A 19,242-nucleotide genomic window follows, 5' to 3' on the forward strand; every position below is an offset into this window, starting at 1 on the left:
AAAAAAAAAAAAAAGAAAAAAGCCACGCTAACATTTAATGTTAAGGCCAATCAGTGGGATTGCAAAAATGTCCTCATCTTTTAACAAACCTACTGTTTAGACCTTATCTAAGAAACATTCAAGTATGCCTCCATAAATAGTGAGCACAGGAAAGCCCCTAAGAAAAGACACTACACCCATGATGTTAGCACTAAGGCAAGGTGTCCACTCTGTGGTGAAGCACACTTTGAAACAGTGCAATTCTAAGTGTCAGGCTTCAGTGAAGGAGTATGTTTTCACAATTGTATACATTTCTTAGCACTCTCCTGGGACTGGTGGCACATAGCTATTACTCCAGCACTTGGAAGTTTGAGACAGGAGGATCAGAATTTGAAAGCCTACAAGCATGGTATGGGCTGAGAACCGTCTCAAACAAAAACAACTCAAATAGCTAGGTATGGTGGCATTTCCCTCTCAAAAGAAGTGGAGGCAAGAATTTAAAAGTTTGAAAAAAATCTGGGCTACCTTGGTTTAAACAAACAACCCCCCCCCAAAAAAACAACCTACACATTATAAAAAGTTAACTTAAAAGAGATTATATACATACATGCTGAGCTTACTGAAAAAGGAAATGAGTCTTACTTTGGTAAGAGGACATGTTTAATCTGGGGACATAGCCAGCCCCATTGTTTGAACAGGTATCCTGTTCAGACTTGAGCAATGGAGCTCCCGAGAGGAAAGCAGGAAGAAAGCACAACCAGAGTCAGTAGGTGGCTTATGGTCAGTTTCTGCACTCACTCTGTTTGGAGTTAAGTGGATTCCTCTGTAGAAACTGTTGAAAGGACTGAACAAAACACCTAAATTAACAGCGTGTACCCTAAAACCACAAAAAGAATTCTCAAGATCCTAGCTAAACTACTTGGGAAACAGCCAAACCTTAAAGCTCTGGGATTTCAGGCAATGAATTGTTAAATTCACTGGAAGGAGCTGGTGACTGTTCCAGCTGCAGGGGGATCCAACACCTCGGGGCTCCACAAGCAGCTGCACTCAGGTGCACATTCTCATATGCACTTGACACATATTTAAGGCTAATAAAAAACTTTTGTAAAAGCTTAGATAAAGTTGGACCTGGTGGTTCACAGCTTTAATCCTAGCACTCAGGATACAGAGACAGAAAGATCACTTTGAGTTCCAGGGCAGCCATGGCTACATAGTGAGATCCTGTCTCAAAACTAAAATAAAATAAGAAATAAAACAATACAAGAAAGCTAGATAGTTTTAGCAAGAATATGTATGTAAAGAGGCTCATGTGAAGATTAATCCTTGAAACTAATTTGTATCTTCACATAAACTATTTAATCCTCAGAACCTTCTCTAAAAACATCTTACAGGACTGGCGAGATGGCTCAGCAGGTAAAGGCACTGACTGCTCTTTCGAAGATCCTGAATTCAAATCCCAACAACCACATGGTGCCTCACAACCACCCGCAATGAGATCTTACAGCCTCTTCTGGTGCGTCTGAAGTCTGCTACAGTGTACTTATCTATAATAATAAATCTTTGGGCCTGAGCAAGCGGGGCGAGCAGAGGCCCTAAAATTCAATTCCCAATAACCACATGAAGGCTCACAACCATCTGTACAGCTACAGTGTACTTACATACATAAAATAAATAAATCTTTTTTAAAAATCTTATAGAAACAGACAAAAACCAACTACAATGGTAGACTATGGATCACATTAGATTTATTTCTATCTAATATGAAATGATTAAAGTTATACTAGAGTATGCAGTCCTTCTAAGCTTAACCAACAGCCTAGAAATCTGCAGGACTGAAGCCAAGCCAAATACTAGAACATCACAAGAACGTCTCATTCCTATCTTTAGTCAGAGCCATGTCAGCCACTTTTCTGCCTTTAAAAACGTCTACACTGGAAAAATCAGTGTCAGCTGTGAAGTCACCACCTCTCAGTTATCCTCCTACAACTGCTAAACTCTACACAAAGAAACAGTCAAAGAACAGGAAACTTGTTCGAGGATTCTTTTCCTATTGAGTACCACCCAACATTCATCTAACTTGGAATTTATCCAATATGAGAAGCAAGTTAATCATTTCTCACTAGACACTCAGGCATGATTTAACTCAGGAGCAGGAAAATCCACCACTATGATCAATAACATAGAAATTGCATAGGGAAGAAAGCACAGAAAGGAACTGTCAATGAAGTAAGATGAAAGGGAAGACTAATTTACTTTCTGTGTATGCATGTGTGTGTATGGCACATGGGTGTGGAGGTCAGAAGGCAACTTGCACAAGTCTGTTCTCTCTTTACAGTGGTGCTCCCAGAATGAACTCAGGTTGTCAGGCTAGGCAGCAAGCGTTTTTGCTCACTGAGCCATCTCACCAGGTTTTATGTAGCAGATGGAGTTGGAACCCAATTCTACCCACAAGAGACCCCTAGACCCTTCAAGATCGTCTTTAGACATTTTGGTGTGAAAAGGTGACAATTCACAGATTAGTGTTTTAAAAATCCAGAATAGGATAAAAGCCACTCCCACCCCCCAAAAAAACCAATCTGGAGGAAGAGGAAAGGCTCTCAGACCACTAAGTACACACTGGTAAAGAATCACTAGCAGTATGCACACACACACATCTCAAGAGAGCAGGCCAGAAACTTAAATCTTTCTGTGTTAACTAAGTTAGATGAGATGTAAAAGACTTTAAGTGGAGACAAAAATAATGAAATGTTAAGCCTAAAACAGTTTGTTCTGTGTTTTGTTCAGGCATTCACATGCCTGGAACTCACAAGAGTCAAGGATTACCTTTAACTTCTGGTCATCTGTCTCTAATTCCTCAGTGCTGAGACTACATGCATACACCGTCACACCCAGGATATGAGGTACTGTGAATCCACAGCCTTGTGCAGGCTAGGCAAGCACTTTAGCAACTGAGCTACAAAGATGCCCAGTCCTACAGCAGCAATACACGTATGTAGAGGATTCTTTCACGGTTTAAGAAAACATTTCTTGGGTTAGAGAGATGGCTCAGTGGTTAAGAGCATTGACTGCTCTTCCAGAGGTCCTCAGTTTAATTCCCAGAAACCACATGGTGGCTCACAACTATCTATAATGAGATCTGATGCCCTCTTCTGGTGTGTCTGAAGACAGCTACAGTACACTCATATACACAAAATAAATCTTTTTGTTTTTTTTTTTTTCTTTTTTAAAATAAATCTTTTTTTAAAAAAAGAAAACATTTCTTTTGGAATTAGTGGTGTTGGTAACATGGCTCTGAATATATTGAAAATCACTAAATTTCAAATTTTCAAAGTGCTAATCTTTGTTATATAAAGTATTCCTTAAAATTAAACAAGTGAATACATTAGTTATTCCTTCAATATTCAGTGAGAAGGCAGCATTAGAGACTGGACTAGCAAAAAAAAAAAAAGGAAGAAAGACTTTTTTCTATTACTACTTTTAGTGTTTAACACGTGGTACAATAACTGGATTGACAAACTTCTAAAAGGAAAGAACTTTTCAAATTAAAATATGAATGGGATTTCAATTTGAAAATTCAAGGCAGGAGGCAAGAAGACCAGAAGTACAAGGTCACCTCCACAGTAAGTTCTAGGCTAATCTGGAATACACAAGATCCAATCTTAAAAATCAAAATAACAAAAAAACTGCTGGACCTGGTAGAGCAGGTTGGCTGGATGCTGAAGAATAGCTCAAATTCAAGGGTAGCCTGGGCAATTTTACTTCACACCTTGTCTCAAGTGGGGTGGTGATATATAATTCAACAATAGAATACATACATAGGGTCCTATCTGCAATTCCAGCATAACAAAACAAAGAAAAAAACAACAAAACAGAAACAAGCCTTTATTGGAGGAGAGGGGGTGATTAATAAGTATAGCTTTTATAGCCAACGTTAAGTTTTTCCACTGTAAACCAGTTTCCAACTGGAAAAATAAATAAATTAATCAGTATTTTCCCCTAAGTATATGCCAAAATTATATATTTGCAGTTATATAAATTATACATATGTATATATAAATTATACATCATGTGCATATATATAATAATTAATATTTGCAGGCAAAAGAAAGCTGCGTGAGGAAGGTAGGTTTTCTTATTCTCTCAAAACAGGAGTCAGGTACAAACACCTTCTCTCAGTTGAAAACATAATGGGTGCAAAAAAAAAGTCAGAATCTACATTTAATTTTGTCTAAAGTTAACATTAACATTGTTAAGCCGGGCGAGGTGGCGCACGCCTTTAATCCCAGCACTTGGGAGGCAGAGGCAGGCGGATTTCTGAGTTCGAGGCCAGCCTGGTCTACAGAGTGAGTTCCAGGACCGCCAGGGCTACACAGAGAAACCCTGTCTCGAAAAACCAAAAAAATTAAAATAAATAAATAAATAAATAAACCAACAATATTAACATCGTTTCATTATGATGAGATGACACCTTGGATGTCTTTTTTTTTTTTTTTTTTTTTTTTTTTTTTTTTTTGGTCCACACAGCAAGGCTTCATAGGGTAAGGGAAGGAGGGAGACAAAGGGAATCCAGGAAATAGCTAGGTGTGGTAGTGGTAACCACTTTCTAGTCCATTCTTAACTCCACAAACTTTTCTGAACTCAGGGACCTTGACCAAACCTACAACAAATTTCAATACTACATTAGACCAAAGCCTGTGGTTAAACAGTAAAGAGTTCTGATAAAAAACAAGAAAACAAGGCCTGGTGCTCAGCAATTATGGGCACCTGCTGTTCTTGCAGAGGACCCATGTTTGGTTCCCAGTACCTACATGGCAACTTATAACTGTCCTTAACTCTAGTCCTCTTCTCGCCTCCAGAGACCAGGAACAAACATGGTTCACATACAGACAACGCAGACAAAACACTCTCCCACTCTCTCTAAAGCACCTAGATCCTGCAATTTGTACACATTTTCAATCCATTGGTCCATAAGACATAAAAATGCATGCATTGCTATGTGTAGTTCTTAGCCCAGGGAACCAAACCACTTGGGTTCAAATCACTGCTCCACAAATCACCGGGTCCCTTCGCAGGATGGCTTATCTATAAAAAGAGGATAATCCACTAACAGGACTGCTGCTGGAATTAATGCACGCAACATGCTTAGAACAGTGTCTAGCTCATTGTAAGTCATTATAGAGAATTAAAAAAACAAAAAGCAAAACAAAACAAAACAAAAAACCCTGCATGACCAAAACCTCATTTAAAGACTCATTGCCAGGGCTGGAGAGATGGCTCAGTGGTTAAGAGCACTGGCTGCTCTTCCAGAGGTCCTGAGTTCAATTCCCAGCAACCACATGGTGGCTCACAACCATCTGTAATGGACTCTGATGCTCTCTTCTGGGGTGTATGAAGACAGCAACATTGTACTCACATACATAAAACAAATGTTAAAACAAAAAAAAAGAATCATTGCCATAAAGCTTAGCATGGTGCCTTGTATGCCTAGAATACCATTATTTAAGAGGCCTACACTAGAGGGCTGCAGAAGCCAAGGCCAGCTACATACTAAGTTCCCCAGGACAGCCTGAGCATTACAGTTAGATACTATGACAGTATCTGGTATCACCTATGAGGGATTATTTGGATTAAGTTAGACCACGGGCACCCCCATAAATAAGGCATTACCTTGATTTGTTTAAGGTAGGAAGACCTATCCTAAAGAAGGGCAACACCATTCCGTTCCTGGGCTTGGTTTCTGGATCGTATAAAAAAGGAGAATGTTAACTGAACATGGACATTCACTGTTCTCAGCTTCTTGTGCAGATACAACTTGACCAGCTGCCTCAAACTACCTTTAGAACTTCCTCACCAGGATGGACCATAGTCATGAACCAAATAAACCCTTTCTTCAGCTGGAGAAATATTTCAGTGGTTAAAAGTACTGGCTACTCTTTCAGAGGACCTGGGTTCAATTCTCAGCACCCACACAACAGCTCACAACAGTGCTCAACTCCAGATCCAGAGGATGTGATGCCCTTTTCCAGCTTCTCGGAACACCAGGTGTATACCTGGTACACAGACACTCGTGCAGACAAAATACTCATACAAATAAACTACTTTTAAAATAAAAAATCGGGCTGGTGAGATGGCTCAGTAGGTAAGAGCACCCTTCTGCTCTTCCAAAGGTCCTGAGTTCAAATCCCAGCAACCACATGGTGGCTCACAACCATCCGTAACGAGATTTGGCGCCCTCTTCTGGAGTATTCTGGAGTGTCTGAAGACAGCTACAGTGTACTTACATATAATAAATAAATAAATCTTTAAAAAAAAAATAAAAAAAATAAAAAATCCTTTCTCTTCCTTTAAGTTGTTTTTATCAAGAGTCTGTTTGTTTATTTTGTTTTTTGAGACAAGGCTTCTCTGTGTAGCCCTGGCTTTATCTGTAGACCAGACTGGCCTCAGAACACAAGAGATCTGCTAGGATTAAAGGCATGTGCCACCACCACTAAAGCCCAATTTTCTTTTTTGAGCCACCTTCTCATATACCCCTTATGTAGCGCAGATGACACTCAAACTCAACTATCCTCCTGCTTCAGCCTCCTGAAAGAAGACTGCAGTGACATGCCACCATTTCTGGCTAGTCAACAGTTCTTAATGCCAACTCTCTGATCATAGCAACTAAACAGTAATGATTTTCAACAACTCTAAAACTTCTAAGGTGTTAACATCACAGTTACTGGACTTAAAATTTCAGTACTTTCTGTCCACTTTATTCCACACTTTATACTGACTATTCCCTCTGCATAGTGCGGCTTTTGAGTAGAGACCAGAAAGACAATTAGTTATGGAAGAATGATACTCATCCTTAAGAGTCTTACTAGATTAGTGACCTGTTTTCTTAGCTACAATAGTTATAATTCCTAAATCTGTAAATACTTTGAAAATACAAATTGATTTATCTAAAATTAACCAACCAGAGAGACAAATGATAGTACTGAAAATTAAAGACTTTGCAAATATGAACAGCCAATTTTCTTTTTAAAAGCAGTATGTATGAAAAATTAGAATTTGATGCTGAAGTCAACACTTCAAAGTACTTTATGGGCTGGCTCTAGCTTAGCAGGAGCTCATGCTTAAAATGTGCAGAACAAGCCTGAACTACACAGTTGCAGAGCAGAAAAGAATTAAGAATGTGACTGAGAGGGCACACTTCCTTAACCTCAGCATTTAGAAAAATGAAACAGGAGGAACACAGGCAAGAACCCATCTTGCACAGCAAGGCCCTGACTCAAAAAGAGGTAAGATAAAGAAGAGGAAAGGGGAGAGAACAGAAACCCTCGCCATATAGGAAAGGAAAATTGGTAAAAAGGATGTCCAAGCTAAGCAGGTAGGGTGGCTGTTTGGTTGGTTTTAAAATATATTCCAGGCTGAATAGAACGCAACAGGAAAGGATAACCTTGAACTTCCAGATTTTCCTGCATTTACTTCCCAAGTATTTAAACTATATAGCCCATGGGCCACCAAACCCAGGGCTTTTACATTCTAGACAAACATTCTATTGGGTGAGCTACATCACTCCCCCTTAGCTTGCTAGAGTTTAATCAAGTGAGTAAGTCAGCTACTACTTTACCAGACTATTTTATTGTCCATGACTAATTTTAAAAACACAAGAGAACTGTCACTTTGGGTTTGTTGGTATGCCTGTGATCCCACCACACTGGAAGCTAACACAAGCTGTCAAGTACAAGACCACTCTAGTCTCAAAACAATCAAACAGGATCTGAGATACAGCTCAGTGAGTAAACAGTAACCTGGCAACCTTAGCTCTACCCCAAAACTCACATAGAATGACAACTCCCCAAAACAGTTCTCTAAACTCCCTAGTATGCCATAGCCCATATGTGCACAAGTGATCAAGCAAGTGTATGCTTTTAAAAAAATGGGGGAGGGTGTGTGTATTTTAAGACAGGGGTTCTCTGTGTAGCCGTCTATCCTGGAACTTGCTCTATAATCCATGGTGACCTCAAACTGAAGAGGTTCCCAGGCCTTTGCCTCCTAAGTACTGGGTTCAAAGACATGTACCACCACACCCTGCTAAAAATGAGTATTATATCAATGTAACATAAAACTGAAATAAGTAGAGGCAGAGGCAGGTGGATTTCTGAGTTCAAGGCCAACCTGGTCTACAGAGTGAGTTCCAGGACAGCCAGGGCTAAACAGAGAAACCCTGTCTCAAAAAACCAAAACAAACAAACAAAAAAACTGAAATAAGTAAACTGTTCCCAAACCAGTTGTTCTTTATGATAAAAAAAAAAAAGGGGGGGGGGCTAGAGAGATGGCTCAGTGGTTAAGAGCACTGACTGCTCTACCAGAGGTCCTGAGTTCAAATCCCAGCAACCACATGGTGGCTCAAACCACCCATAATAAGATCTGATGCCCTCTCCTGGGGTGGCTGAAGACAGCTGCTACAGTGTACTTACATGTAATAAATAAGTAAAATCTTTAAAAAAAAAAAAAAAAAGGGTAAAAGAAATCTCTCACTTTAGGGCTACTTTGCATAGCCTTTGTTAGCTTTAAACTAAGAAAACTTCCAATGTCGAATGTGGTGGGTCATATCCTGTAATTCTAGCATTCAGGAGACAGAAGCGAGGGTTTAGTTTGAAGCAAGTCTGGGGTGCTTAGCAAGAACTTATAGGAGAGCAGCAAGGGATGGGGGTGGGGTAATAGCTTAAAAAAAAAAAACCTCAGTGTCACCAGCACACACACAAAAATTGCCATATAAATAAATCTATCAATGCTGTTAATATTGGATAACACAATCTGCACAATTTAAAAGCTATCAATAAGCAATTAGTTAAAATCCTACAAAATAGCTCTATAAGTGAATCATCCTGAGGTAAACTGTTGACTGTTGACCAGGTGGGTGGAGAGGGTAAGTATTTGCATGAGTAGGGGAAGCAGAACACACATGAACAAGTCCTGTGGGCTTGTCTTTCTGAAAGGACACACAATAAAACACTGGTTGTCTATAGTGGAGAACTGGTATGCTGATGGCACATGTGTGACCTTTACCTTCTCTATGTCCCCTTTAGAGCCTTTGACCAGTTTGGTCCTAGTCTGTGTTGTTTGATGAACTTAGAGGAGGAAAACAAGAAGGATGTTTCACGGCTGGAGATAGAGCAGCTGGCAGAGTCCTTGCCTAGCAATGAAAGTCCTGGGTTCAACACTTAGCATCACATAAAGCTAGGTACAATGGCACACTTGGAGGCAGGAAGATCAAGATCATTCTCAGCTACAAATGAAGTTTGATGTCAGTCTGGTTTACATAAAATCCTGTGTCCAAAGAAAGAAGAAAAAAATTTTTTTCACACAGTGGTGGTTCAAATGAATGCTACTAAACACAGCAACAATGCCAAATTATAAAATCACAGCTCCTAAGCCAGGCCTGGTGGCGCAGGCCTTTAATCCCAGCACTCGGGAGGCAGAGGCAGGCGGATTTCTGAGTTCGAGGCCAGCCTGGTCTACAAAGTGAGTTCCAGGATAGTCAGGGCTATACAGAGAAACCCTGTCTCGAAAAACCAAAAAAAAAAAAAAAAAAAATCACAGCTCCTGTAAAACCTCTTCCAGAGGGGCAGTGGTGGTACATGCCTTTAGTCCCAGAACTTGGGAGGCAGAGGCAGGCGGATTACTGAGTTCGAGGTCTGGTCTACAAAGTGAGTTCCACAGGGCCACACAGAGAAACTCTGTCTTGGGGGGGTGGGGGGAGGCTTCTTCCAAATAAATCTCATGTTAGTTAATATTTCAGTGTCTGTTGTATATGTACCAAAGATTCTCTTGGCCTTAATGAGCGATGCCAGGATCACCCAAAGCCGTATTACAGCTTCAATCAGTGTTAAGTGCTGTACAATGAAAAGGAGGGTGTTGTGGGGACACAGAAACAAGGCAATAGACCTCTAGAAGGCCAGGACTTGTGAGAAAAGAATACAATAGCAAAGTGAGCAATACAACAAAATACCAGTCAAGCCCCATGACTGGAGTAAGTTTAACCATTCATTGTCCAAGGGACAGCAAAGCCAACACTGTAACTATAGGAAAATAATTTCAATCAAATATAAAAGATGAGCTGATTCCAAATGTGTAGGGCTTTGGGGTGGGGTTGTCAAAATGTTGTAAATTTTATTATGTGATGGATAACCACTGTAGTTTTTAACAGTACAGTAACATGGTTTGTATCTTTAAAATATAATACTACCTACTGCTCACAAATAGGCTAATGCCAACAGAAGCATGAGGCAGAAAGCACCATTTTAATAACCACCCAAACCAAACCATCTAACTCAAACTATGTAGTATTTCAAAGATAAAATACTGCCAGGTATGGTGGAATACACCCAAAAACTCAGAGGCAGATGCAGACACATCACGGTTTGAGGTCAATTGAGTTACACAGTGAGTTGTCTCATTTTTTTTTTTTTAAAAAGTAATATTAATATAATCAATAGTATAAAGTTTATCCTTTGAAAGTCAAAGGCTTCCAAAAAATAAAATAATCCAATAAAAGAGAGTATGTCTCCTGTGACCTAAGCTACCCCCTACCCACTGTTCTAGTCACATAGACCCACTGCATAGTCGTAACCTATTTGAAACAAGGTCTCACATTCCCACGCTGGCCTCAGTCTTGGATGATTAACTTCTAAACCCCCCTGCCTCTATCACACTGGGATTATATGACTGAGATGGGTGTGGTGAGGTAACCCTTTAATCCCAGAGAAGCAGAGACAGGTAGTTTCTGAGTTCCAGGCCAGCTAGGTCTACAGAGTGAGCTCCACCACAGCCAGGGCTACAGAGAAACAGTCTCAAAAAAACAATAAATACATACATAAACCACCACCATGGCTGGCTTACTTGCAGTGTTGAGGATGGACTCAGCAAGGCTTCAGGCATGCTAGGCAAACACTACAAACTACATCTCCAGCCCTAAAGTTACTTTTTAAAATAAATTTTAATGTAAATGTGTTTTCTGCTTGGGGTGTTGCTCTGTTGAATAGCACATATAAAAGCTATTCTTTTCTTTTCTTTTTTTTGGGGGGGGGGTCAAGACAGGGTTTCTCTGTATAGCCCTGGCTGTCCTGGAACTCACTCTTATAGACCAGGCTGGCCTTGAACTCAGAAATCTATCTATCTCTGCCTTCCAAGTGCTGGGACTATAAAAGTGTGTGCCACCACTGCCTGGCAAAAGCTCTTATTTTCAACTCAATCCCCAAAACTAGAAAAAAAAATTTTTTTTTTACTAATAATACAAAAAATGGATACCAGAAACCAAAAAACCAAAACCCTAATCTCTTAATCTGCCCTAGTGGTTTGAAAAAAATAGTCCCTTAAAGCTAAAAGTATTAGAGTCAATTAGTATTAAATAAGTATAATAAAGTACTATAAAGTGGAGATTATAGATTACAGCACGGGTTTACCGCTATCTTGTTTTAAAATAAGCAAAAGGAAATGTATACTTAAGCATTGGGTGCCAAATGAAGTAAGAGCACCTGAATTTTCTGCTGTCAACCATTTCCGTAAGCTTATAACAAATATATTCCACAGAGTTTATTTTCTCATCCAAGGCCTTCATATTACTGCAGAATACCAATCTCCAGAATCAAGTAAATCTGAAAAACTGTATCAACTGTTCAGTTTACTGAGCATTTTAGAGAATTCATTATCAATCTCTGCTATGTTTAGTCAATAACCAAAGTAACAAATAAAAACTTGATTGCCTGTGATGTGAAGCAGCTGTTTATCCAAATGACTCTTGGTTTACATGATCACTAGTGGCTATGTGCATATATCAGAATCTTCCAATGCCCAAAAACCTACTTGGAAAGATTCTGAGATTCATAACATAGCAATAAACATTTGTTTTAAGATTCTAATGCTCACTGGGCAGTGGTGGCACACGCACGCCTTTAGTCCCAGCGCTTGGGAGGCAGAGGCAGGAGGATTTCTGAGTTCCAGGCCAGCCTGGTCTACAGAGTGTGTTCCAGGACAACCAGGGCTACACAGAGAAAAACCAAAAAATAAATAAAAATAAAAATAAAAAAATAATAAAAAAGATTCCAGTGCTCATGGAAAATTTATTCTTCCTTTGTAAGTTTTTATCCTATGAAAGGGCTTGTTTTTCTAACTCAAGCACCTTTCTGTCAATGACACCCCAGCCTCACAGACATTTATGACTGTCTGAAGAACTACAGTGTCACACACCCTTCAAAGAGGCCCTCCATTTACTTTGTACAAATCTCCCCTAAAACTTTGGAAGAGTGGAACAATGCTGTAAATATATGTTCACTGGATTACAGCAAGCAAAGTGAAGCTTCAATTTAGGCACTTAGCTGGCATACTGAGCAGTGCAAGATTTTTTTTTAACCAATTTCCTACATAAAAAAAAAAAAGATGCCAAAAAATGTTAAGATTTAGTTTTCTTGGGTTATAACACTATGAAGATTTCATGGTGTTATGTAAAAACTTTAGGAAATCAAGATACGAGTCCCCCCGCTCCGTGGTTTCTTATGTATTTATCAAAATTCAGTATCCCTAAAGAGCCCCAGGGCCGCTCAAATAAGGCGCACAAAAGCTGAAGAGGCAAACTATTTCAAAGATCATCCCCATAACCGAGGCCCTGGAGGCCCTTGCCTCAGAAAAGAGTCTCCAAAGAGTTTGCCAGCCGGAGTACAATCACTTCGCAGTGCTACCCAGCAGAAACACCGGGAAGCGAACGCGGAAGCCGGGGCAACCGGGCGGCCAGCCCCCGACGTCGCTAGGTGGTGCGGGCACCGGCAGAACCCCGCGGCCCTCCCGGAGCCGCCTCTCCCGGCCCGCGGCCCCGCCCGGCTCTCGGGGTCGGTCCATTCATTCCGCACCCGGGACTGCCGCAGCCCCGAGTCCCTGCGGAGGAAGAGAAGCGAGCTCCGGGGCAGAGCGGCCGGCCCCGGGCCACCACCCGCGCCCAGAGTCCAGGCCACGCCGCCGATTCCCGCCCCGCGGGGGGAACAGAAGCCGCCGAGGCCCGCACCGGTCCCGCGCCGGAGCCCGAAGCCCGCAGTCCCGCCCTCTCCCGGGCAGCCGCCAGGCCTCCCCCGGTCGCGGCCTCCCCGCCCGGGCGTCCCGCTTGTCCGGCGCTCAGAGGCGGCCGGAAGTCTCCCCGGCGCCCCCTCCTCAGCGCCCGACTTCCTCGCCGCCGAGGCCGGACCCTTCTCTCCGCGATGCCTCGGAGAGGCCTCTCGGAGGCTGCCGAGGGAAGCGGCCCGGCGCGCCGGAGGACGAGAGCAGAGCCAGGGGCCCGAAACCCGCCCGGGCGGTTACCTTGATGATCCTGCGGGGCAGCCCGGCCATCTTGTCAGAACCCGAGTTCGGCCTCTGCTCTTGTCTCCGGCTCCGCTCGCCTCACGCACGAGTGGAAGTCCCGGGCTCCACTTCCGGGGAACGTCGCCGCGCCCGCCCGCCGCTGCCTCCGCCGAGGCCCCTCGGGAAATGTAGTCCCAGCTAGGACGCGGGCTTGCGACCGCCTTCCCTCCGACCTGGCGGCCCCCTCCCCCGCGCTCCCCGCCCCAACCCCAGCCGGGGGTGGCGGAAGTGACGCTCCGCGGTGGGGCAGGGACTTGGGGGGAGGCGGCGCGAGGCGGCGCCGAGCTTCTTCGCCCGCGGCAGAATCGGCAGGACTGGGCGGCCGGCGGCCGCGAGCCAGCTCTGGACGTGCGACCACGCCTGCGTCCGGGGACGACGTAACAAAGGCCCGGCCCCCGACGCAGCCCATTCATTCATTCATTCGATCCGTTTGTTCATTCAGCGTGGCCGCAGTGCGCGTAGCGGGCAGGCGCTGCAGCGGTTCCCTGCGGACCCGGCGGGCGGATCGCGCTCTCCAACTCCCTCCTCCTCCTCCTCCTCCTCCACCACCACCACCACCAGCAGGCCGGAAGTCTATGCCAAAGCTTTTAACTGGGAATCCCGCTGCTTGCCAAGGACCCCCCTCACTCGACAAAAACAATTCTAAACGTTTAAATTTCACATTAAAAAAAAGGGGGAGCTCTCTGGCGCTCCCCAAAAGAGGGTGTGGAACAAGGGAGGAGGCAAAAGGCAGGGCCTCTAGACGCCTGGATCCAGCAGGAATTTTAATCTTTGTGGTTGTTGGTTTTCCTGAGAAAGGGCTCCCTATGTAACCGAGTCTGGCCTGGTGCTCAATTCTGTAGGCACTGAGCTGGCTTGGAACTCGTGATTCTCCTGCCTCTGGCCCCCTGAGTAGAGATAGGCTTGTGCCACCACTTAGGGTTGAGCCTGGCAATCGAGATTAACGTGCTAACTAGAAGGATCCGAGTGTAAGGGTCCATGATTCGCTGACCCAAATGGTATGTCAACGCAGAGAGTGTTTTATTCTGCAGGAGTCCGGCATTCTGGGGTCTCCCATTCCATGATGGAGACCTGGAATGAGCTCACAGTTCATATTTAAAGCACACTAGGGAGTGTGTGGGGGACAGGAATGACTGAAAACCGTTGCTGAGGAAGTCTGAAAACTGCTGCTGACCCCTTGTCTTTGCCTCAGGCCAGGTGGTGGGGCAGCTTCTGAGGCCTGGACTTGCCCAGTTCTTTAGACCTCGTCTCCTGAGTTGCCAATTTGAAGCCGGTCATGGAGTCAGCCTAGCCTCAAGGGGATAGAAAACTCAATAATCCCCAAAAGCGTTGGATGACTCATAGAACGAGGGCCCTAGAAGCGGAGGTGTCTCACAAGGATCTCTGGGTGTTTCCATTTCTTCTCCTGTTGTGGTAAAACACCCTCCAAAAGCAACTTAAAGGAAAAGAGTTAATTTCAGCTCAAAGTTGCAGGTTATAGTTCATCACAGGGAGACAATCCCAGCCGGTCGCATCAAATTGATAATCAGGAACAGAGAGCGATGAATCTTACACAGTAGTGTTCTGCTTTCTTCATTTATACGGTTTAGAATTAAGATGGGTATCCATCAATTAAATCAAGACAATCCCCACCGGCGTGCCCAGAGGTGTTTCTAGACCCTATCAAGTTAATAACACCAACCTATGGCTGGAGCCTTCAGGAGTCAGAGCTGCTGGAATTGGAGCTAAGAATGGTTGTAAACTACCTCGTGGGTCCTCTGCCAGAGCAACAAGTACCCATTACTGCAGAGCCATTTGGAGAATAGCTCTGTTCGTGAGACTGCAGTTTAGATAGGCTTGACGTTTTCCAAGGTTATAGCAAAATAGTTCAGCTCCTTTCCCAGGCAGGTCTGTCAAACCACAAGCCTTACCTGAATGAAAAAAAAAGAAAAGAAAAAGGAAAGGAACATCACTAGTCCTAGGTACGGAGGGTGAGCTCCTTTTAGATTAGAAATGAAAGTCAAGGAGTAGTGATGAGAACTTAAAAGGAGAATTTCAAGTAACCAGAAATCTGGAATGACTGGCTCTGAGATTAAAAGTAATGCTGGGCAGTTAGAGGGTTCCAGGCTAGTGGGGAAAGAAGGATTAACAGTTCCTGGGGGGACTATGTCCCGAGCTGGCCTCCACATGCACCCACAGAAACATACAAATACAGAAAGGCTAGTCTAGAACCTCACTATATTCAAAACAGAGCTAAAAATCAAAATAGTAGTAGAGTGTGCTGGTGCCTGCATTTAATCCCAGAAGCAAATGGATCTCTGGGTGTTCCAGGACAGCCAGGGATACACAGAGGGGCTCAGTCTCAAAACAAACAAAAAACCAAAGCAAAAACAAAAAGTTGTTTTCTGACCTTCATGCTGTTTGTAAACACACACACACACACACACACACACACACACACACACACACACACACACACGCTTTGAATGAGACCGGACCCTGTTGCTGTGTTTTATAAAGATGTAAGGAGAGAAGGAATATGTTTGGTGGAGGTGTAGTCAAGTGTGGGGGAAGGGGGTGCCTCGGTGGGCCCATGCTAAGGCATTCCCCCCCCCCCCAAGGACCAGGCACACGACAGTATAGTATAGAATAGAGTTTACTCAGGGCATGGGGAGGGGAGTTGAGAGGGTAGTAGAGACAAAGGCAGAGAGAGAAAGAGCAGAGGAGTTGAGGCCAGCCATGAGCCCGTGGAAGGTGAGGGTGGAAGGGGCGAGAGGATAAAGCAGAAGCAAGAAGGCAAGAGAGAGTGGAGGGGGCAAGCAGCCCCTTTTATAGTGAGTCAGGCACACCCGAATGTTGCCAGGTAGCTGTGGGGCGGAGCCTAGACAAAATGCTAATACCTGTAGCTTCATATGTTTGAATGTTTGTTTTCCAGTTGGTGGAACTGCTTAGGAAAGATTAGGAGGTGTGGCCCTGACTACTCCAGCACCATACCTTAGCAACTGTTGCCATGCTTTCTGTCATAATGGAAATGGACAAATGGACTAACCCCCTGAAGCTGTAAGCAAGTCCCTCAATTAAATACTTTACACAAAATACATTAGCCAAGTTAATGATATTTTGATATTAATGATATTTTTAAAAAAGTTCAAAACCATCCTCAACTACATAATGATTTGGAGGCCAGCTTTGGATGCATAAGACCCTGTGTCAAAAAATCAATGAAAAATAAATAATACTATTTATATCCACAAAATAGGAACGAATGTGACAATTATAAAACCAATGGAAGCCGGGCGTGGTGGCGCATGCCTTTAATCCCAGCACTTGGAAGGCAGAGGCAGGCAGATTTCTGAGTTCGAGGCCAGCCTGGTCTACAGAGTGAGTTCCAGGACAGCTAGGGCTACACAGAGAAACCCTGTCTCGAAAAACCAAAAATAAAATAAAATAAAATAAAATAAAAACAATGGAACACATTCACTCCTTCAAGGAAAAGGAGTTCTCACATAGAGAACACAGAATAGAAGGGGGAACTTTGGTCTCTTGTGTTTTCAGGTTCTATTACAAAATGTCCGATATAATTTAAAATGGGGAAAGTTTGCCAGATACGGTGATACTCACATTAATTCCAAAACAGGAAGCTGAGACAGAAGGAATCCCAGGCGAACTTGGACTGCATGGTCAGGGAGTACATCATAGGATCCCGTCACAAAAAAACAAAAGCAGAGGAGGAAGGGGGGGGTTGTTGTTCTGCTGTTTGGGGGCCTCTGGAGAAAAAGCATCTTGGAGGGAACATGTGACATTTACTGTGCTGCTGGAAAGGCACTTAAAGACAAGTACCTAGAATCTCAGTGTTCTCCTCGAGGGTGTACGCGGGTCAAAAGACCTATCTTAGACAGAGGGTCTGAGCGGATGGCTCAGTGTGTGAGCACACCTGCTGTGGAAGCAAGAGGGCCTGAGTCGAAATCTCCACCAATCAGATAAGAGAAACGCTAACGCCCACTCACACGTGAGTGCATACCAGGCACGTCCTTTGGGTCTGGGTTACCTCACTCAGAATGATACTTTCTAGCTCCATCCAGTTGCCTACAAATTTCTTGATGTCCTTGTTTTTAATAGCTGACAAGGGGGGGAACCTCTCCCTTCTCTGCGGTAAAAGGGGAGAGGAGGAGGAGGCTTTGGCTCCTGGCGGGTCACAAATGCTGCGCAGGTCCAAAAGCTCTCTCAAGTAGAGAATGAAAGACACACGTATGCTAATTTTGATACGCCTGGACTAGCTCAATGATTGCTGGGCACTTCTAAACCTCCCAGAGGCTAGCAAACACTCGCCTCCAGTATTCCTGAGTTAACCTTTTAAAAGATCTACACTTCATCTCTGTTATCCTAGACCCAATAGGGGAAGTGGCTCTAGGAGGAATAGGCTTACGTGCTGGTGGGCCTTTACATTTCATCTTTCTTCTCTGCTTCCCTGTCATGGAGCTTCTCCATCTCTCCTCACCTCTCTCTGTATGGCTGTATGGCAATTTTTTATTATCAATCTAAGCCAGTTGCGGGCAGGGACCCTCGGGTCTGGAAGTGTGGCTTTGGGGAGCTGAAATAAGACAAAGCATTAGAACTAGTTCCCAATTGGGGGGGGGAGGGGAGGGGAGAGAGAGAGAGAGAGAGAGAGAGAGAGAGAGAGAGAGAGAGAATATTTCATTTAGAAAATGGTCAGTCACCTTTAATAGAAGTCCTGTTTCAGTTCACAACAGTCAGCAGTATTTGTTTGCAAGTTCCCTTATTGTTTCCGGCCGTGTAGGGAAACTGTTTTGTGGGCGGTCAAGACAGAAGTATCTGTGAGAGAAGGGTTCATGTACACTGACTCAGGCAGGCAGTGGGTGGGGAGGAAGAAAGGCTGAATACAAAACAAGACAAGGAAAAAATGCCTACTGCCTTACATTCATGCCTCCAACGTAAGACGCCAAACATGGACAGACGGTTGAGCAACATAAGGCCCAAGGAATGTGAGGAGAGTCATCCCGGGTCATGTCCAGTCCCTAAAGGTGGGAACTCAGTATACAACAGGGTTTTTCAACCTGCGGGACGCGACCCCCAGCCTCAACTGATTTTTTTCCCATAGGGTCGCCCAAGACCATCAAAAGAACAACAAAAATCCAACCCCTCCCGAAACCAAACCAACCAACCAAAAAACTCCACCCAGATACTTACATTACAATTCACAACAGTAGCGAAATTACAATTATGACTAAGCAACAAAAAATAATTTTATGGTTAGAGGGTCATAGCATTAGGAAGGTTGAGAACCACTGATACACAAAGGGACTGCGAGGAGATTAATCCCAGGAGGGTAATAATAGTCGCCTTTGTTGAGACTTTCTGCTTTCCAATATAAGCTTTTCTCTCCTCGCTCTGGGCCAGTTCTCAATGGAAAGAGAATTCCAGAGGATGGTGACTCAGTTTCTGGCAACAGGCTTTGCAGGAACAGGTAACAGCAGAACCTACCTCCCCACTGCCTCCGTGCACCACCCTCTCAGGTTTCCAGAAATCTCTGAGCTCCTGCCTGGTGACTGTACACTCAGCTAGCCCAATGCAAATGGCCTGGTCATTATTTCCTCCCACCTAGGACGCCCCACCAAAGTCTGCATTGCAGCACCTTCCAGCACCTTCCAGCACCTTTCCTTACCCATCAGCACCTGTCTGTCTCAGCGCCCAAACATTCCCCATGTGCTTCAGTATCTTCAGGAAACGACCCACTTAGTTCTAGAAGGACCAAACAGATTTTTGAAGCCTTTGGGGTTTGTTTGTTTTGGTTTTTTGTGTTTTTTTTGTTTGTTTTTTGTTTTTAGGTGGGGAAGTTCAGTGGGAGAGTGTTCACCTATTATTTATTTATTTATTTATTTATTTATTTAT

The 19,242-nt window shown here is 43.7% G+C and overlaps 1 protein-coding gene across 1 annotated transcript in view; it reads right to left on the bottom strand.

The window, feature by feature from the left end:
- Ube2n (ubiquitin conjugating enzyme E2 N) overlaps nt 1–13,458 on the bottom strand; it is a 36,182-nt gene extending 22,724 nt beyond the window's left edge. Inside the window, exon 1 of the mRNA XM_021204757.2 lies at nt 13,312–13,458. Within this exon, the coding sequence (XP_021060416.1) occupies nt 13,312–13,341 (30 nt within the window). The 5' untranslated portion in view covers nt 13,342–13,458. The remainder of the gene's footprint in view (nt 1–13,311) is intronic.
- Between the last annotated feature and the right edge of the window lie 5,784 nt (nt 13,459–19,242).

Source organism: Mus pahari, chromosome 9 (genome assembly GCF_900095145.1).
Source record: "Mus pahari chromosome 9, PAHARI_EIJ_v1.1, whole genome shotgun sequence".
NCBI lineage: Eukaryota > Metazoa > Chordata > Mammalia > Rodentia > Muridae > Mus > Mus pahari.